Source organism: Dermacentor albipictus, chromosome 1 (assembly GCF_038994185.2).
Source record: "Dermacentor albipictus isolate Rhodes 1998 colony chromosome 1, USDA_Dalb.pri_finalv2, whole genome shotgun sequence".
NCBI classification, from domain to species: domain Eukaryota; kingdom Metazoa; phylum Arthropoda; class Arachnida; order Ixodida; family Ixodidae; genus Dermacentor; species Dermacentor albipictus.
In genome coordinates, this window is record NC_091821.1 from 453,806,229 (window position 1) to 453,828,184 (window position 21,956).

Sequence of the window (21,956 nt, forward strand, 5' to 3'; positions counted from 1 at the left end):
TATCACTAAATTTTAACCACGTTCTTTTCTTCTGTTCTTTTGCTATTAGTTTCTTTATTGCGACCTCCTCACATTGTGCCGTGCTTTCTAAAACATATGGTTTCTCGGCTTACACATATAAAAACATGCATTTCCGAGCTAAAGCTTCCTAGTAAGAAAGGATTGCGCTGATTGAAGTTATCATAACTTATCGCGGCGCTAGATAGAAAGAGTGTGCCTTTTAGAGCGAAAACCGTATATGACTAACCACGGACCGCGTCTCCTTCAAACCCGTAGTTTCGTAGGCATCCGTCAACATAAAAAACCTCATGAGGGCCGCTCCTGATGAGAGTGCAGTAAGGGTGCAAGCTAAATGGAACATACCCCTCTGGGCCCGGGAAACTGTAACGCGCCCTTCCGGACCTTCGGGATGGGCCCACGTATGGGCTTGCTTAATGCCTGCGTCACCTCCGCCGCAGGTCGGCCCTGCGTTGCACTGCCTTCGGGACGTAACCACGTATGGGGAGCGCTTAACGCCTGCTTTACCTCCGCCGCGGGTGGGCTCGGTATTGCACTATCTTCGGGATCGGCCCTCGTATGGGGAGTGCTGAGCGTCTCCTTCACTTACGCCGCAGATCGGCCCTGCGTTGCGCTACCGTAGGGATAGGCCCACGTATGGGGAATTCTAACGCCGGCGTCAGCTCCACCGCGGGTCGGCCCGGCATTGCAGTACCTTCGGTATGGACCCATGCATTGGGAGCGCTTAACGCCTTCTTCACCTCCTCAGCGGGTGGGCTCGGTATTGCAATATCGTCGGGATCGGCCCACGTATGGGAAGTGCTTAACGCCTACTTCACCTCCGCCTCCAGTCGGCCCTGCATTGCTCTACCCTCGGGATCGGCCCACGTATGCGAGGTGCTTAACGCCTGCTTCACCTTTGTCGTGGGTCGGGCCTGTCGTTGCACTATCTTCGGGCTCACCCGCGGCGGAGGTGAAGCACATTGCTTTTCACTTGAGAGCTTCGACTGTCGTCAGCTTTCCATGCCATTCCACCATCACAGAGTGAGCTGGTTGTCAAGTTTTTCACTCCTTTTGGATGGCGGCAGTCATAGGAATCTCTTGGGATGTGAAGGCCAGTTTTCTCATCGATCGGTGCCCACGCGATTAACTCAAGATGAGTCTAGTTGTCACCATCTATTCAACGGCAACGCGCCTGTCTGTTACTTCGTTAGTTGAACCTTCTTCGTTTAGACTGATCCAGGTACCAGGACATGGATTGGGTTCGTAGTCAGCTGATCCGTATGCTCGTGGAACGAGTTGGGGCCAGAGAAAACGCTAGTGCCTTCAACTTTTCGTTTTTCTTCATTATTTCTTCCAGTGACGGCTCTGCACGATGCTAGCAGATCCTCGGAACCATATACCATACCCGTGATATGCGGTAAATATGGCGGAAAATGCGAGACAGCGCCCATCGTCAGACCTTTCAATAACCGTTAAACGCTTAAGCAATATGACTGTCACCGGTAGCCTCGTCTGGCTTTTCCCATTATTGTACAGCCGTTTTCTTGCATAATTGGAAACAGGAAACAAGAGTCGCCATGTGTGAAGAATGTAAGCGATCTACCAAGGGAGACAGCCAAGGCAGCGGCCAAACAGGAAGGAAATCCTAAAATTAGCAAATGTGACTTTTTTTGTGAAAATATTTGTGGATCAACATCTACAGTACGTAGAGGACTGTATTGACAACTACGGCTCACTTGCGTTCCAGAAGGCTTCTGCTGTTTCGGTAAGGGGCTTTCTTGAGCTGCGTATATTATATTTAAGGCCCACGCTTGCCTCATGGCATGAACACATTTACATTAAAAAGTGGTGCTTGCATTGGTTCATGCATAGCACCAATTTTAAGCGACATTTTACTCGCTTCCCGTGACCGACTTATTGCTAGCAACATTGATAGCACCCTGGTTGTAAAGGTTTTTAGTTTTGTGGATGACTTCTTGTTACCTTTTGCGTGTGGAGGGGAAAATTTTGAGCCTGCTGTTTCAGATGCACTTTGCCTATTCAACGAGTGTTTGTCGCCACTCGTCCCAACGCATGAACTACCAGTAGATGGCTCTTTAAGGTTTTAGGTTTGCGACTTATGGTATCTTCGACTGGTCGCCTGTATGCCCCGAAGCAGAGTCGGGTAGATCGGTCGTTTCCCGAGCTCAAAGGTAGGGGACAAGCGCGCAAACCGAACGTGCGACTCGCTCTCGGAGGAGGAAATTGCTGATGCGAAACCATGTGACTACTGCCAACATACGATGTGTCGCCTATCCAAAGCTCCCGGCGCTGCCGGAAAAACCGGCGGACATGCCGGCGGGACGAACGTTCATCGAAGCGCCAGCATGCAGTGGCCTAGGTTGCCGAGGTTACGGTGGGCCGTCGCGGACAGCAGCCGCGCGGCTCTGCGATGACGTTTCAATCTCGATGACTACTCCCACGACAGGGCTCGGAGCGCCTCAGAGCGCTCCAAGATAGATGAGAGCAATCGAGAAGAACCAGCCGAACGCAGGGCGCGCACCCTCTTTCAACCAGCCGAAGACAACGCCGCTTACGAGAGCGCTCCAGAGTGCTCGGAAACGACAAGCCGAAGATAGCATTAGTATCTCTAGAGATCACTTGTGCTGGAAGTACGAGCCCAGAGGGAGCAAGCCACTTTTCTCTTATCTGTCGGCCCATTCTAAGATGGTTAAATTGGTCATTGTAAACATTTGCTTCACAAAAGCCCTGCACAGGTCTCGCTTCCACTCTTTAACGCGCAGTCCACAAACACATGCTTCCCGCCTAACATGTGCTGGGTACCCCGAGATTTTTTTAGTTTCAGTCGCAGAAAAATATTAAAGAAAATCAAGAAGGGAGTCAAAGCACCAGCTCACAGCACTGCCAGATGCAAAAAGCCAGTTGCGGTGCTCCCCTATTTGCGCAAAATTTCGCAAAGCTTGAAGAAGAGAGGAAGTTAAGAAGATGGTAAAGTTGCTCTTTCCTCCCCCGAAAAATTATCAGTGCTCTATAGGCGCACGAATGCTCATGCCACACGACGGAATATTTGCAATACTAACCACAGGAAGCGGTTTGGAGCAGGCACCCTCGGTGTGGTTTACATTATTCCTTTGATTTCCGGAATGAAATATGTTGGCTAAACAGGCAGATGTTTAAACGAGAGATTGAAAGAGCATTTTTAGAATGTTTATACCGCCGTGCAAGATCACCTTGGCATTAACTCCAGAGACTGCCATTGTGACCCTGAATTTGAAAACTGCGTCGTAATTTCAAACACCGAGAATAGCTTACACGCAAAATCATCAAGGCTGAAAAGATACACGGGCTGGGCGACAATATTCGGCAATATTCGGCAATAGCGGCAATATTCCGTCTATTGCCCTCACAAAAACGAAATCAAGCATCTGGCTGTGATGCAATAGGGGCTCATGTGTGATTTTATGCACAAGTGTTTTTTATTGCTTTTTCTCATGCATATAGTTCTGGCGGTTTCGCAAATCAAGATCAGTTGAAATCAACACCTTTGTTGTGTTCTTTCTTCAATCCTCGTCTTTCGCGCTGTGCAAACACGTCTATATTGAATCACCAACTCGCCAAAGGTTCCACCTTGACAATTTCTTTTGTTTCCTGCTGAATAATTACCACAAAAGACAATCCCTCAATAGAGAGTCCAATGAGGGGGTGATGTATGCCAAAAGGAAGTCACCCATTCCTGTCCAACTTGAGAAAACCAATAGCATATTTTGCGCTGATATTGGGCAAATCGCTGAATGACACGTGTTCCTTGAAATCACTGCGTATTGATCCCCGTCCTTGTTCAAATAAAACTCCACCTTTATTGCCACCCTCCACAAGCAACATTTCGTCAACTATGACTTCGAGGCATCTGGCGCAGTCTTTGAAATATGCTCGCACACTTGCCAAGTGAACCATGCTGAATTACAACTACTGTGCTACTGCGCTCAATTTAAAGTGGGCAATTTCTTTAGTGAAAAACATTAAACTTTTCTTGAGTCATAATCCTGGTCAGTCATCTTCAGCTTCCGGAGTAGGAATTTTTCTGATGACGCCAGTGTTCCCATCCAGCTGGACGTAATCTCCTGCGAGGAACAAAGAGCAAGCGGTAACTAACTGTGCTTACACACATATTATAGAAGTACTAGTGTACGTTAAGCTTATCTAGATTCTCACTTACTGGTCTTGTTTTAGGTGAGCCGACATTTCCGCATATTGCGAACTTGAAAAATGTTTCTGCTCTACAAGATGACTGTTTGCTCTCGTCGAACAAGTAGCGCTGCTAGATATAGGTGAAACACTCACAGTAGCTCTCCGTAACGCCTCGTAATGCTTTCAAGGGCTGTTATAGGAAGCACCATCTCTTAATCTTGCATGCGTCTTACTTACAGCTAGCAGTATGAATGTCATGTAAGGAAGTCTCCAAACTATTTCTGCAGTCCCTCAGCGCAAGCTGTTTACTCATGGATCAACACTATGGTCCTGTATGCGGCAATTTCCCTTCAGCTATTACACGGATACGCATCACGGTGAAGACTTGCAAGAACCACGCACACTTTAAGCATATGATGATGAGAGCACTAAAAGAAGGGATGCAGCGATGCAGCTCGTAATTTAATTACAGATGTTCAAATATGCGACACTAGAGCGTGGCTGACTGTAACGGAGCCAATTTAAAGTTACGCTGCACAAGTATCAGCAACAACAGTAAACAGTTTTTCCATGAGTCAAATCGCATGAAATACCGAAGTATCACCTCGCGCACTCCACTAGGCTTGTATTCTTAACACCCTTTACATATAACTTTACAGACAAATGTGCATTGTGTAAAGACTTCAGAATCTACTCATATTGTACTTAAATGTTATTCCGTCCGCAGCTGCACTTGTTTTCAATCTATGCGTATGAACAGTTCGCGTAGATATGATAGTTGGTTGTTTTACACGACAATACAAAGTACATTGACGTCTTACACACTTTTCCCCGCACTTTTTCGAGCGGCCCCTTCAGCGAAATTGTAAGTCGAAAGCTTATGAATTTCACGGAACGTCAGCAGTAGGTTATTTTAGCTGCAGCAGCCCTAAATGCAGCAGCACTAATTAGTTTCTATTCTAAAGTTGTAGCATTTGGTCGGATGTTTGTAGCAAAAAAATGTCATGGAAATTGAACGGACTTTTTGACATTTTTGTGAAGCAAAAGCTTTCGTTAAGCAGTGAATCGTGTGCTGTCAATCTGTTCATGTTATTCCGGCGCCTTCGCCGTAAGAGAAACTGCTGCGCGCGCATGCGCTCTCGCCCTCCCGTGCTACGCAATGTGACGCACAAGGCGATAAAACATCTCAGAGAGCTAGTCAGCGTTGACACGATAGAATTGTAGGTACTATTGTAAGCCTAATGGTTATAGCATATGGCCTCTGTGCTGGGTTCAATACCACCATGAAGCCATGGATGTAAAATGTTTTTGATATTTATTTCTATATTTCGAGCTACTCGGCAAGCAAGAAGCACCCAGCAGACATGATCTGGAATGTTCGGGACGGTTCGCAGACAAAGTTAAGAAGAAGCTTTAGCTCGGGCCCAGCTCTGACGCGACCTATTCAAATACATGTAAAACGCAAACATTTTTCTGAAATAACCCCTCGACCAAGTTTAATGAAATTTGTTGCATTTGAGAGACAAAGTTTAATTCTAGTGACAGTTGGAAGAGGAATTTCGATTTAGGGCATGAATTTTGTTACAGGAACATAAAAAATATTAAAGATAGCAGAAAATAGAAAGGCAAAGTTTACAAATTCATAACTCTGCACCAAAAACAGATATCGCGGCTCTCTAAACGGAATCCATTAGATCATTGGAAGGGGACAAATTCCATACATCATTTTACATTTTACGTAAGTTTGTTACCTTGTTTACGCGAGTTCTGCAAAAGTTGTATTTCCTTACCTCTAATCTTTTTCTAAATTCTTGTGTAACATATCCATTTTGTCCGCTTTAGATGCCCTATTAGATACAATTTATAGAATTGCATTATCATTTCTCGTTGCTGAGCTACAGAGTTGTAAACTTGATAGTTTCATTTCTTGAAAATTTTTGATTTTTGCCCATTTTTAATGAAAGATTGCCAACCAAAATCAAAAATTCGAAACCAACAGTCACTAGATTTTAAGTTTTTCTTTTGAATGCAACAAACATTTACATGTATTTACATAGGAGCACCCATCCTAAAGCTTCCTCTTAAACATCGGTCGATCTCACGCATACGTCAGGATTTGTTATCTGCAATGTTTTCGCGGAGTTTTCACGTTAATGTCGTCGCTTCTTCATTCACAGTACGTAGCTCGCAGCTCCTGACTCACTTAAATTCTCTTTGCTCTCGGCTGCTTGTGTTGCTGACTTCTTCAATATTCTGTTTTAACTTCTCGCCTCTTGCACTTGTGTGTTCGAGCACCTCTGCCTAGTGCCTAGTGGGCTTGGTGACTGTGCCAGTGCACAGACCACTAATCAGTTCAATTTCGCTATGCAGATGGTTTACTGCGTTGTGCGCCTGCTGCTGCCTGCGCTTGCGCATGTAGCGTCGCAAACAACATCGGAATGCGGACTCATCGATCCTGGAAGCTACGGACCCACTGCCCGGCTCCTACCTGTCGGCAGGCTGCAGTTCCTGCCCAAGCCGCATGGGGCACGCTGGACAGCGGCACTCTCCCGAGATTGGGCTGCCGCATCATCGTCGACAGCAACAAGTCTACCGGCTATAAAGGAACAAGCACCTTCGGCGCAATCCTGTGGGCTAGGTGACTGTGCCAGTGCACAGACCACTAATCAGTTCACTTTCGCTATGCAGGTTGGTGAACCTTACGTTATGTTTGCAAAAAAAACGAGTAATTATTGCCTGGTACAGCTGCCGAGCCCACGGTGCTGTATTGATATTATTGCTGAATGTGTTGATGTAATGCACTCGCTACTACTCCAAGGTGGAGATATTGAATATAACCCTGGCCCTTCTAATGAAGCCCTTCTCGCGGAATTGCGTAATCTGACTAACGGCCAAGCGCAGGTACTTGCTGAAATACAAGGCCTGAAAGCTCAACTCGGCAATGCGGACAAAACAATAGGGATATTGAAGGAACGACTAACAGATCTCGAAAATCATTATCCGGCATTGGTGCCACTGCGGAAAGAAATTGAAACCATGCGCATCGGCACAGGGCGCACTGCCTCTCGAATTTCGGAGCTGGAAGCCCGTATGGATGACGCCGAGAACCGTTCGAGGCGAAATAACCTAATCTTCTACGGCATCCCCGACCCCTCCTCCTCGGAAACATTCGCAGAGACAGAGCAGTTGGTCGCAAACCTTTGCCGGGATAATTTACAGCTAACCTTGGAACCAAGAGATATAGAGCGTGCGCATCGCCTCGGCCGTCCCTCAGCCGGTCGCTGCCGGCCCATAATAGTGAAGCTTGCGTTACACAAGACCAAAGCTGCAATATTGTCAAAAGGCTGGATGCCTAAAGGGACAAGTTATGGCATCGGTGAGGATTTCTCGCGCCCAGTCCAAAATGCCCGTAAACAACTAATTGCCTTTGCGAAAAGCAAGAACAAACCATTTTCCGTCCGTTTCAAAACTCTGTATATGAACCAAAAGCGTTACGTCTTTGACGACAGTACTAACAGCATCAAAGAATTATCATAGCAGACTAAGCACCAAAAAAAGAAAGAAAAGAACCGAGCATATGCTGTCTCTAGCGATGATTTTTCACTTTCTGCAATTTACACTAACATCCGCAGTTTTCTTCAAAAACGTGAACGTATATCTAGCATTGTATTGTCCTCTAGCAATAATCTACTAATACTTACCGAGACGTGGCTCACTGACGACGTGAGCGATACTGAAGTGCTATCTGACCTACCAAACTTTCGTGTGTACCGCAATGACCGTGCATCTACGCGCGGTGGTGGTGTACTGATTGCATTCCACGAACGATTGTCTTGTGCAGTAATCAATGTTCGGTCACAGTCGGAAATATTATGGGTGGCTATCCAATCACGCCCACACACCGTACTACTAGGCGTTTGTTACAGACCTCCCAACACTACTTCCGAATTTTGCAGCCAGCTTAACCAAACCATGTGTCAGCTTATTGCTGCTCACCCAAATGCACACATACTACTATTTGGCGATTTTAACTTCCCGCAAATAGACTGGCACACTGAAAATTTGTGTTCTTCGACAGGACTAACCGAAGCCAGGAACTTCCTCGATATCTGCCTCAATTTTAACATGACCCAGCTGGTTTCTGAAGCAACACGTGTTTCAGAGGATACATCCAATATCTTAGATCTAATATTAACCAACAACCCCGAAAGTCTTTCATACATCCATTATCTCAAGGAAATAAGTGACCACAAGGTAATTCATGCTGGCTTTTCTTTTCGACCAACAAAGTGCGAAATGTACAAGAAAACGATACAGTTGTATGACAAAGGCGATTATTAAGCGATAAATGAGGGCCTTTTCACATTTTTTCCCACATTTGAGACAACGTTCCACCACCATAATGTTGACGCCAAGTGGACACGTTTTAAAGAAAAGCTGAAGGAATTAACCGATAAATTTGTACCTAAAGTAAGTTTCAGAGCCAGTCGTCACAAACCATGGTTTACGAAAACATTAAAAAGGCTTGAAAATAAAAAGAAACGTCTATTCCGGGTTGCAAAGATTAGAGATCAACCAAAAGCATGGGAGAAATATTATGAAGCTGATAAAAACTACCTTTCTACTCTGCATCAAGCAAAGCACTCTTTTTACCACTTAGAATTGCCCAAGCTACTAAAATCTAATCCCAAACAGTTTTGGAAAACACTGAAAGACGACGAACCGCGAGAAATCGTACTCACCATTGACCTGAATGAAAGGATTACGGACGTCGACTGTGCGAACTTGTTCAACACCACGTTCAGTACTGTATTTTCTGATGAAGGGACCGCACCCCCATGTTTACCTTCGCTTGACATTCATTGTGACATGCCAGCGATAAATTTTTGTGAAAATGGAATTTCATCCATAATAGAAAATATTAAATTGTCATCTTCTGCTGGAATGGACGAAATTAATACCAAAATCTTGAAAAACACCAAACACAACGTCTCACTTTATCTCACCCTAATTTTTTCACAGTCACTTTCTACAGGAATCATTCCAGACGACTGGAGGACAGGGAAGGTCATTCCTGTTTTCAAGTCAGGTAGCAGAAATTCCCCACTAAATTACCGCCCTATCTCTCCAACAAACGTCCCTTGTAAAATCATGGAGCATGTGATCTACTCCCACATAATAAATTTCCTTGACAGTAATCACTTTTTCCATCCTTCACAACATGGCTTCCGCAAGGGCTTGTCATGCGAAACACAGCTTGCAGTTTTTCTACACGACATCCACACTAACCTGGATAGTAACATACAGACTGACGCGATCTTTCTTGATTATGCTAAAGCGTTTGATAAAGTGCCTCACCAACGATTACTTGCGAAACTCTCCCCGCTAAATTTACATCCTACTATCTTAGCATGGATTGCAGAATTTCTTACTAATCGATCGCAGTACGTTGTTATAAATAACCACCTATCCACACCGGTTCCAGTAACGTCAGGCGTCCCCCAGGGATCGGTTCTTGGCCCCCTCCTATTCTTAATATATATTAGCGACTTACCTTTGCATGTATCCTGTAATATGCGCATGTTCGCGGATGAGTGTGTTATCTACCGCACCGTACTTAACACTTCGGATCAGATAACCCTACAAAGTGACCTTACTAATATTTCAGAATGGTGTACCACTTGGTTAATGACACTAAACGTTAACAAATGCAAAAGCATGTCATTTACCCGCAGTCATAACCCTCGGACGTTTGCGTACACAATTAACAATTTCGCTCTTCAATCAACCGACACTTTTAAATACCTCGGTGTCACTGTATCAAACGACCTCAACTGGCGTACGCATGTGCATACCATCATTTCAGCTTCTAACAAAACTTTAGGTTTCCTAAAACGTCATTTGCGGAAAGCCCCAAATCACGTAAAATTACTTGCCTACACATCACTTGTACGACCGAAACTAGAATACGCCTCAGCAGTCTGGAATCCGCATCAAGCATATCTCATCGACGCTCTTGAAGCGGTACAAAACCGCGCTGCTCGATTCATCCATTCGTCGTACTCATATGACGTAAGCGTTACGTCACTGAAATCACTATCTGGGCTTCCGGACCTCGTTTTACGTCGGCGCATCGCTTCCCTCTGTCTTTACCACAAATTTTTTTACAGTCCTATCCTTCATCAAGCACCATATATCACGCCCGCGGCGCGCATATCATACCGGACGAGCCACTCGCTGCAAGTTTCACGACCACGCTCACGAACATCAACATTTCTAGCCTCGTTTTTTCTTCGCATGGCGGCAGACTGGAACGGCCTCCCCGCCGCCATTGTCGACATAATCTGCCCATCCATATTTTTACAACATGTTACTGACCATCTCCAACCACATTGTACATGATTTTTCCTTATATGTGTTGTTTGTATTTACATACGTGTATTTTGGTCTACATATATAGGCTTTGATATATGTAAATACATGTGTGAATATACTTGAATATGTATACTATGTATGTGTATATATATGCGTGCTTGAACTTGAACGTTACTTGAACTAGTCTTAATTCGAATCTTGCACCCACCCCTTATGTAATACCCCTGAAATCGGGGGTCTTTAAGGAAAATACACTGAACTGAACTGAACTGACACAAACCAATTCTGGGGCATGTCTTTTTTTTCTTTATTTTGCTTTCTTTGTTGTTGTTGCTAAGAATGTTCACATACGTAGTGCCATATGCACACGCTCCGTAGTCCAAAGAGTTTAATCGGCAAGAGTGCCGCAAGTCAGAAACGGAAAAGTGGTGGCAGGGAACAAAGGAAGGTTCGCTTTAAAACGGGTAAATTTTGACTGACACTTGTTGCTGCTGCCGCGTGTTTAAAATTTCAGAACAGTAATACTTGCATGCTATGAACGCAAAAAAACACCTTTAAGACCAAGTGACGATACATACCAGAAGTAAGCATTGTCGTGATGCCTTCGATACCGACGACGCATGGAAGGCCGTACTCACGGGCAACAACGGCACCTGCGAAATGTTTAGGAAACATTCTTTGGTAACTGTTAAGAAGTGTTCGGCAAAAAATACTTTTTCTCCCCATGGGCTAATCAATAAGAGTGATAGCATGGTACTAGAATTGCACATGAAGCAAGGCTGGTAGTCTCACGGTTAGCATAAAGGGAATAACCAATCGCTGACTACTTAATGGAGCGGTTAATCCGGGTGTTGGATTATAAACGCGCGTCATACACGCAATAGCAAAGTTCATTCGATGACCACGAGTACAAGCGCTGGCAACGCACATGTGATGAATGTTAGAAAAATTATCTCCTACAATTTACCGTGACAAAATCCCGATCTCATCTTTAAGCAAGCCGTTGTGGCCATTTCCGAATAATTTTCACCACCTGGAGTTTTTCTCTTTCGCCCCCATCGAAATGCGACCGCAGCGTATAGAATTTCATCCCCCCACCTCGTGCTTAGCAGCGAAGCACCATAGCGGCTAACCCTCCACACGGGGCGCGATGAAAGTTCCACGTTGCTCTTCCATTCACTCCATTCAGCACATCACGCTACATCCGGCAGTTACCGCTCAGGCAGCGCAAGATACGATGGCAACTGCAAAAGCTTGCATTTCGTTCCCTTACGATTTCTATCGCATTAGAAGTGCAGCAATAGCAAGAACGTCATCTCACATTGCCTTTGGCCTCGCATTGCTGGCAGAGGAGGTCGAATACACTTACTTCTATTCGGTAGGAAGTTTACTGCGATCTGATCAGTTGAATAATTATCGTTTGCCTTGGCGCCTCACATTGTTATGGCACAACATCGCTCAGTCTCAATTTCCTTTGGCATCTCTTGTTTGAAACATGAATCATTTACGGAAGCTGGAAAGGCACTCGTGAGCGCGGAAAGACATTGCGGAGCTAAACGCGCGACCAACTAACCTTAACCAAGCTGTTAAAAGAAGAAGAATTAAGAAATATACAGGGTGCAAGATAAAATTATAATGCCCATGGTGCTCGCTAATCGCAAGTGTGACGACCGAACACTGCCGGCCTTACAACCACACTTTGCACCGTGTTTTTTTCTTGCCTTTTTACTCATAACAGATAGCCTAACGTTATCAGGGACACCCTACACTTATGCTTCCGCGCCGATATCAACTTCGCACAACTGTTACCTGGATCGGTACTCACCGTGAGACAGTGGGCCTCCAATTTCCGTCACGACGCCGGCCAACAAGGGGAAATACGGGGTCCAGCCGGTGTCGGTGGCAGTCGTTACCAGTATCTCACCTTTCTGCGCGAAGAAAAGATGAGGTCACATAAATAGCATGATTTCTGCTGTTTGAGTAGTCATTCTAGGCCTGGCCAGCAAGAAGTGACGCCGCAATGGAGTGTTATATCGCTGATTATTCGCATCACTTACATGGCTGGTTATTTACATCCTGTTATACAAGAAATTAAGTAAATCTGATGATGGGAAAGAGGCGTGTAGTGCTCACGCAAGCAGCGAGAGCAAGAAAGAGGAGGTTCAAATTTAAAAGATAACTTCTAAAAGATCGGTCCTGTTTCGTCTCCTCATTGCAACGAGTACATTTGTTATCACTGACGTCACGACAATTCTAACTTTAGAACTAGACAATGTGCTGTTACCTGTATGAGATGGGCTTCTTCAAACGTCTGCGCTACCCGAGCTTTTCCTTCAACAATGCCCTGAGACATGGGGCTCCCTGAGAGAGAAATAACGCGCACAAGTGAGCAAGCAGCACGTTTTGTAAGCATGCTAAACCATCTCCTCCTTACTAGAACATTGACAACACTTATCTACACAGTTTGAAGCTGTTACTCGAGAGACAGCAGATTCAGTAAATTACGGTGTTGTAAATACGGGCATATTGTTTTCTCGTCCACTGTGTATTACCACTGTAAACGAATGTCACTATTTTGTATAAGCACAACATGGTGAAAGGCTTGTTTCTCAAATATATAATCATTGTGTACTATGTCGCACAGCCTGCTAAACCCAGGAATAAATTTTAGGAAGAACGCCCTATTTTTGTTTAAATTACAAGATCCCTGGACATTTTTGTTTTACGAAGACATTAAAAATTACCATCCTCAAAAATAAGCACGCCGCTTGTTCGGAGCATCACCATTAAAATCTTTTAACAACATGTAGAAACGCACATAGCTAATTAAGCACGCTTAGAGAAGGATTTCTGAAAAGTGGGCCCTCCATAATGCCCCCAAATGGTGTTACAATCTTCCTTATTCTTGCCGACCTATTCAGGATGCAAAAATAAAAATAATATATAAGGAATACTCATGAACTTTGATTTGAAATGTAACGCTTTGCATGCGTAGCACCCGGTCTACTGCTCTCAAAATTGGCTGTATCTTACAGTAAAGAACACATAAGCCCAGGTTCATTCAAGAAATAAGCGCGCATAAATTTCAGATTGCGTCAAGTACAAAATTTACCCTGTGTGACCGGCGCCAAATAAGATGGTAAGCGAACAACACTGCTAAGCTGAGCAGTGTTGTTAGCTCAACAACACTGCTGTGAGCAGTGTTAGCTCAACACTGAGCGAGTTGAGCCAAGCTCAACTCGCTCAGCTTTGCATTCTATCAACGCACTTGGGGGTTGCTCTCAGAAACAAAAAATGAACTTACTTTTAATTTCAAAGTCACCTTCAACGTGCCTTTTGATCCGCTCAATCTATAAAAGAAAACCATAAGCGATTCGAGGGAAATGAGTGAATAAGCGCGTGATAAAGGGCACAAGGTGACGGAATCTTATTGTCTGTGTCTGCATGCATGCCTGACTTTCGTCTGGCACAAATCCCCAGCAACTAGCTCAACATTAGGTCGTTCTAAATTACAGCGCTTGGAAGAATCATGAATCACCATCATCATCAGCCTGGTTACGCCCACTGCAGGGCGAAGGACTCTCCCATACTTTTCCAACAACGCCGGTCATGTACTAATTGTGGCCATGCCGTGCCTGCAAACTTCTTAATCTCATCCGCCCACCTCACTTTCTGCCGCCCACTGCTACACTTCCCTTCCCTTGGGATCCAGTCCGTAACCCTTAATGACCATCGGTTATCTTCCCTCCTCATTACATGTCCTGCCCATGCCCATTTCTTTTTCTTGATTTCAACTAAGATGTCATTACCTCGCGTTTGTTCCCTCACCCAATCTGCTCTTTTCTTATCCCTTAACGTTACACCTATCATTCTTCTTTCCATACCTCGTTGCGTCGTCCTCAATTTGAGTAGAACCCTTTTCGTAAGCCTCCAGGTTTCTGTCCCGTAGGTGAGTACTGGTAAGACACAGCTATTATATACTTTTCTCTTGAGGGATAATGGCAACCTGCTGTTCATGATCTGAGAATGGCTGCCAAATGCTCCCCAGCCCATTCTTATTCTTCTGATTATTTCCTTCTCATGATCGGGATCCGCCATCATTACCTGCCCTAAGTAGATGTATTCCCTTACGACTTTCAGTGCCTCGCTGCCTATTGTAAATTGCTGTTCTCTACCGAGACTGTTAAGCATTACTTTAGTTTTCTGCAGATTAATTTTTAGACCCACTCTTCTGCTTTGCCTCTCCAGGTCAGTGAGCATGCATTGCAATTGGTCCCCTGAGTTACTAAGCAAGGCAATATCATCCGCGAATCGCAAGTTACTAAGGTATTCTCCATTAACTTTTATCCCCAATTCCTCCCAATCCAGGTCTCTGAATACCTCCTGTAAGCACGCTGTGAATAGCATTGGAGATATCGTATCTCCCTGTCTGACGCCTTTCTTTATTGGGATTTTGTTGCTTGCTTTATGGAGGACTACGGTGGCTGTGGAGCCGCTATAGATATCTTTCAGTATTTTTACATACGGCTCGTCTACACCCTGATTCCGTAATGCCTCCATGACTGCTGAGGTTTCGACAGAATCGAACGCTTTCTCGTAATCAATGAAAGCTATATATAAGGGTTGGTTATATTCCGCACATTTCTCTATCACCTGATTGATAGTGTGAATATGATCTATTGTTGAGCAGCCTTTACGGAATCCTGCCTGGTCCTTTGCTTGACAGAAGTCTAAGGTGCTCCTGATTCTAATTGCGATTACCTTAGTAAATAGTTTGTAGGCAACGGACAGTAAACTGATCGGTCTATAATTTTTCAAGTCTTTGGCGTCCCCTTTCTTATGAATTAGGATTATGTTAGCGTTCTTCCAAGATTCCGGTACGCTCGAGGTCATGAGGCATTGCGTATACAGGGTGGCCAGTTTCTCTAGAACAATCTGTCCCCCGTCCTTCAACAAATCTGCTGTTACCTGGTCCTCCCCAGCTGCCCTCCGCCTTAGCATATCTCCCAACGCTTTCTTTACTTCTTCCGGGGTTACCTTTGGGATTTCGAATTCGTCTAGACTATTTTCTCTTCCATTATCGTCGTGGGTGCCACTGGTACTGTATAAATTTCTATAGAACTCCTCAGCCACTTGAACTATCTCATCCACATTAGTAATGATATTGCCGGCTTTGTTTCTTAACGCATACATCTTATTCTTGCCAATTCCTAGTTTCTTCTTCACTGTTCAGCTTGATCTGGAATTCCTCTATTTTCCCTCTTACCGCTAACTCATTAATCGTCTTCTTATGTACCAGTTTCTTCCGCTCCCTCCTCAGGTCTAGACTAATTCGAGTTCTTACCATCCTGTGGTCACTGCAGCGCACCTTGCCGAGCACGTCCACATCTTGTATGATGCCAGGGTTAGCGCAGAGTATGAAGTCTATTTCATTTCTAGACTCGCCGTTCGGGCTCCTCCACGTCCACTTTCGGCTATCCCGCTTGCGGAAGAAGGTATTCATTATCCTCATATTATTCTGTTCAGCAAACTCTACTAATAACTCCCCTCTGCTATTCCTAGTGCCTATGCCATATTCCCCCATCCGAGCTTGGTCAAGAATCATGAATTATCGCACACTTTTTTTTTCTCTTCTGGAAGAACGCACTTCATGTGCAACGAATTGTGATTTAGTAACTTTTCAATCAGCGCGAAAGTAGTAGCGCGAGAATGAAAAGCAATGGTCTTCTTTAGGTATTGTCATAAGTAACCGCGAAAAATCATTTTAATCTCTAAAAAGAAAAAGAAAGACCACATTACTGCAATGACGAGATCTATGCACGCCAACAAAGCGATGGTTTTCTTTTAGAGCCTATGACCATGACGGCAGACAATCGACTGTGATGAAGAAGAATTAGACCCCAAAATTTAATATCTAACTGCTATATTGATACCACTAATTTAACACATCTTGACAAGAGCGTGACTCAGTACGAAATAATCTTAAAAGGTGGTGGTTTGTACCATGCTAGACACTTTTTAATCCCATTATTTCTTCCTGTCGTACTGCTCTTTATTATAATGTAACAACAAGAATAAACATTCGTTCAGAAATTTTAGTGCGTTAGTATCCAGCATCAATCACATGACCACACGTGAATATAAAGCGCCCGTAGCTTTTACGTCTAATTTTTTAAGTCATGAAACAGAAATAGAGAAAGCTACCTTAGCAACGAACCGTGCCTTTCGGTTTTCATCTTGTAAAGTAAAATTCAAACTTACCGGCTTCGGAACGCCAACGAAGATGGATGGGTATCGGTCCTTGTCGGCTTCCGCGTGAATTTTCTGACGCCGCTGTGCCCTAGAAAAATGAATTCTTAAGTGAAACGACGTAATCACATAGTGCACCTTGCAAAGTTAAACTCTCAGTTTGGGACAACGATAGGACAATGTCTAAGGATAGAGGCTTTTTTGTAAAGTCAGTAAACACTGGCATGTACTATGACACGCGTATGCTATGTTTCTTTTTGTACTGCAATATGCACGTACGCACACATTGACAAGCGAAAAGAGTGTTCGCTGTGAGCGACTTTTCTTTGTTTACAATCACCATTCAATAAACCATTGAATTTGTGCCGTGCAGTAACAGAAAACTGTCATGAACGGTTATTATGACGACTGGTAAACTGAAAGCTAACCACTCTGCTTTATTTTCTTTTTTTTTTGGCGGGGGGGCAGCACATACGAAACAGTATAAATATGGGTGTTTGCTCTCTTCTTTATAGTGTTAACGAGAAAATTTAATTTGGCGCTGGAGTCTTTGCTGCGGGGGCTCCGAGGAATAACCTTTGTCTCACATTTGGGAGGAAGATAAAAAAGCGCCCAGAGTTAACCGATGCTCTGGGCCTCTCGCTGTTATGCAGGTTGTTGTGGTTTTGCTAGTTTCACCAGTTCACTTTCATGAAGAATGAGCAAGAAGACGATCGCATTTCCACCTGAACAATATGAGCCGTCTGTTTCAGTGCTAATGTTTGGACAACATGCCTGTGGCAGCTCAGCCATGTCCATTCTCGGGCAGTTCAAAGCCCAAAGCTATGTACCCAGACAACGAGTACACCGTAGTCACGGGCCGTCGTGTAAAGAAGATACACCAGATGTAGAGGGAGCAGATTTTATCGAACGAGATTGAGCAGCAATCGTTAATGATATCTAACGTGCCGTGAGCAGACGTAGCCACAGTTTACTTAGGCCGGCCAGCCATGGTGCAGTGGGACCTCGGGAGTGGAGGACACCGTGGCCACTCAGGTCTAGCGCGCTAGCATGTTCTGTCCTCGCGCTAAACGCACGTTAGCCCTTTCTCTTCTTCGCCTTTATAGGAGGCATTAGTCATGCCGCTACAAAACACTCGAAAAAACATCGTGACGGTAGATGCAAAAATTTCAACTATAATTGACATCTTGAAAACTATTCCGGCATCAAGTGGAATTTTCCTCCATTCCTTTATTAAATACGGGAAGGACTGCTGTAATCTCTGGCGTGAAATTCAGGAATATGCTGATTTCATCAGTACGCATTCATGAGATTCACCGCCGGGGGAACTCCCGATGAATGAAACTATTATGTCCTTCGTCGACTTTGCCAGCCTCTGCCAAAGTTTGAATACGCGATACACCTCGTCCTACCATATGTCCTGAAACCCCTACTGCGTCATAAGTGTCTCAAAATAGGCCAGGTAAGCACTATGTGCAGAAACAAAGTGGGCCGCCAGTGTTGCTGTGGGCAGCATAATACTGCCGACTTTGAGGCACCTTCCTGACACGTCCCAATATCCTGGCTCTCAGGAAGAAACATCTAAGGATTGCGCGAAAGTGCAACATGAAGTTCGTATTCTCACTAAATGGCATGAATAAATCTTCCCATTGAGAGGCTGCTCAATCGGCTCTCAGAGACAGACAACGCTCGCGTAAGAAGAGCCACCCAGTGACTTCCGAAGACCCTCAATGCGGGGCGCAGCGGCCACGGCACTCTTTGCCTGTGCCGGCATCGAGGCCGGTAACTACGCTTACTGGAAATTCAGGCTCGCTGAGAGCACAACGCGAACGTTCGTCGCCCCTTGGTAGCACAGACGTGGGATGGCCTTTTCTGCCCTGCAGACCCATGGGTACGCCGCCATGCTATAGGGTTTCTCTGCGTCAAGGAGCGGATGATAAGGCTAGTAAAGCCGACGACCATACAGGCAAACAAGGAGCCGAAAAGAATAACAAGCGTTGAAAAATGCTGAAGCACGTACTAGAATCAACGCGCGTAATTCTCTGTGATCTCAGCACTCCGGCTGCTCAAAGCGTCGTGCATGAACTCACCGTACTTGAGAAACTTGTGGCTGCTCTTCGCATAATTGAATACATTTCTTGGCATCTGTTCTGTTCATGCAGGAGAAGCCCACGCGCAAATTTATTCGCTGTGCATTTTTGTGAAGTTTCAATTGTATTCGTGACTCCAGCCACGCTCTGGAAGGCGTTTCGCAAATCTCCATGACATTTTTGCCCTTTATTGACAGCAATTAAAATGTTGAACTTCCCTTCATCGTTGTGCATCCCTACATGGTGTCATCATCATCTCTCATCCAGCCTCTAAGTCCCCGTTGCCCCTCCTGTGCAGAGTAGCAGTCTAGAGTGCAATAGCTCAAGCCTAACTCTCCGTCTTCCTTCGAAAAAATTCTATCTTAACATAGTACTAGTTCGTGACTTCCACCACGATTTCTAAACTAAGAACGAGGAGGTACAAATCGCAACATCGCTCGCGAAATGGCTGTGGTGAATTATCTCACTGGCTAACACCTCAACGCGCCAATGATACAGAACTGACACTAAAAAAAATATGACCGGAAACCATCAGGAGTGATCGCACCAATCATCTGAAAGCTTTCTGGTAAAAAAAATAGACACGTTAGATCGCAGCACAGGCGTTCAGGTTTTGCATGAGCGGCATACCGATTTGTCGCCTTCGCGGACATCTGTGCTGAGTGACGCCGTACCACTTGATGACGCCACCAGTGCTCAATGTGCAAGCTTCTGTCCACTCCAGTTGGTGATGTCGTTTACTTCCTAATCAATCCATGCACTGTTCCGCTCTTGAAATATTTCTGTTGCCTTTTCTCCTTCTCGCTTTTCTCCTTTGCGCGACTCGAAACACGGTCCGTAAATATAACAGCAAATACGCAGGGCAATATATTGATTTGTCAGAGAAATCAGCCGAACTGGCTGGCAATAGCATGAGTGATTCGTAGCGCCATGGTGTTTCCTATATGATGCCTCGTTTGTAGCATGTTCCCATCTGAATCTCTGGCACCACGTGTGCGATTCGCACCTTTCTTTTAGAACGGTGCTCTCTTCAAACTTTGAGGGAGCGGCTGTCAGGTTGATAAACCTCGAATACAGCGCGTTATTAAAATGGGGCCAATACCGGAGACAGTGATAAAGGAAAAATGATGGATGAAAGGCAGAAAGGTTAGCCAGATTAAATGTACGGTTGACTGCTCTCCTTTGGGGAAAGAGGAAGGGCAGGAAGCATTAGAAAATGGATGAGAATATATGAAGGGAACGTGCCGCACGAAGACGAGTAATGGAACTGACCACGACTATAGTTTTTGTCATGCAGCCCCGATGCTTTTAAAGTATACTTCAGAACTGTTAGGGCTACTCCTGCTCTTTCTGTGTGATTGCCTTCTCGTTGGTGAACAAGTAAAAGGGCTCACCATCAGACTCGACAAGTTTGAAAATCGTCCTCTTACGGAAAATCAGATCATTGGACCAAGGCCACAGCCGATCTCCGCCCGGGGACCGTGTGATCGATAGACTCGAGTTGCGAGCCGATCCTGTCACCAGTGCACAATATCCACCCTCGCAGGGGTTCTAACGCGGTTTGTAACGTTGGCCTATTTCTCAGGCAATGCAACCACACAGCCCGACCTGCACGCTTCATTACATTCCTAATAAAACCTCCTGGGCAAGTTGTTGCGATTTGGAGACATGATTTTAGGGCGCTAACGTGACACACGCAAGAGAGACACATACAGAGAAACCCAAATTGCCAACTACCAACACAATTATTCACTATAAACACAGGGCAAGGTACAATTCCTGCACACGCGCAACACGAGAAATATGACGCGACATTGAAGGATTACCCTTTCTGTTTCATCTGTGCTTCAAACAAGTGCATCTCAGCAACATGCTACGAGACTGAGGTATCGCTCGCAGACGTCACACCTTTCTTCTTGATGTAGCGTGCCTCCAAGCGTTCACGAGCAGTTTGATCACCGCTCCGAGCCAGTACGGCAACGCGCGCTATGCATGGCTCACTTGCGCAGGCATTGTAATGCGCGCTAAAATTCGCACCATCCGATTTGTTTAAGTTGTTCTAATGCTCCTGCAGCCGATCATTCAAGTATCTACCTGTTTGGCATACATACGATTTTCTGCTGCCGGGAGGAATCTCGTGGACTACCCCAACAGCACTGCGAACAAATCGCTTAGCCTGCTTGTTTGTGGAAACTTGCGTATAAGTACTCGTGGCACGACGACGTAGCTAGGCTATTTTATTGGGGGCAGAAAACGCGACGCGACCGCGTATCTAGCTATCACTTTCTCAATGTTATGGCTAATTTTGTACACGTACGGCACAACCTGAGTTCTAGTGGCGTCTGTTCTGCTAACCTCAGACTGCGCACTCGACAAGTTTTTCTTTACGTTGTGGTTAACAGATTCGGCAACACCGTGGTCGACCGGCTGAGGGAAGCCAGTTTTAAATGCCCTGTGATGTGAAAAACTTGCGTGCATTGAATGAGCACGTGATTTGCGCCACATCGACCCATGGCATAAAGAGGCAATACCACGTTTTACAACCCTTGAGTGTGCCGAGTCCTACTGCATAAGTTCTTTCCCAACGCGCGGAAGTAAAGCAAACAATGGCGAGGTAATAACGCTCGACGGATATCGAAATGCTGTAAATTGTTGCCAACACAAAGTTCACAGGTGAAAGTGAGTCCCTGTCCACATTGCTTCAAATTAGCTAAAATTAAATTACCGGCCAGTGGAAAGGCCACTCGGCAGCCACTTCCTAAAATAATTAAAAATCATCAACATATCTAACCACTTTAAAGAGATGTGTACTGTTAGAATGTTGCAGTGAGTGGTCAAAAGTAGACAAAAATATGTCACATAAGATCGGCGCAACACGCGAACCAATCCAAATACCTTTCTTGTGCTGATACTACTTTTCAACACAACGTCCAAGCAGCACACCGCTTTTTCTTCAATTGTTTAGGTATGTTGATGATGTTTAATCATTTTAGGACGTGACTGCCCAGTGACTTTTGTTCTGGCCGTTAATTTAGTTTTAGCTAATGTTAAGCT

The 21,956-nt window shown here is 45.0% G+C and overlaps 1 protein-coding gene across 3 annotated transcripts in view; it reads right to left on the reverse strand.

The window, feature by feature from the left end:
* The window catches only part of LOC139054767 (rifampicin phosphotransferase-like), a 247,928-nt gene that overhangs the window by 124,784 nt on the left and 101,188 nt on the right, over positions 1 to 21,956 (reverse strand). Inside the window, exons 35-40 of one of the 3 annotated variants that reach the window (XM_070532365.1) lie at positions 16,825 to 16,903; positions 13,868 to 13,913; positions 12,848 to 12,924; positions 12,389 to 12,491; positions 11,142 to 11,216; positions 3,678 to 4,121 (exon numbers count right to left, since the gene is read on the reverse strand). The exons of the other annotated variants lie outside the window; for them this stretch is intronic. Of the exons in view, the coding sequence (XP_070388466.1) occupies positions 4,048 to 4,121; positions 11,142 to 11,216; positions 12,389 to 12,491; positions 12,848 to 12,924; positions 13,868 to 13,913; positions 16,825 to 16,903 (454 nt within the window). The 3' untranslated portion in view covers positions 3,678 to 4,047. Of the gene's footprint in view, positions 1 to 3,677; positions 4,122 to 11,141; positions 11,217 to 12,388; positions 12,492 to 12,847; positions 12,925 to 13,867; positions 13,914 to 16,824; positions 16,904 to 21,956 lie in introns of those variants that run through there. 3 annotated transcript variants of the gene reach the window in all.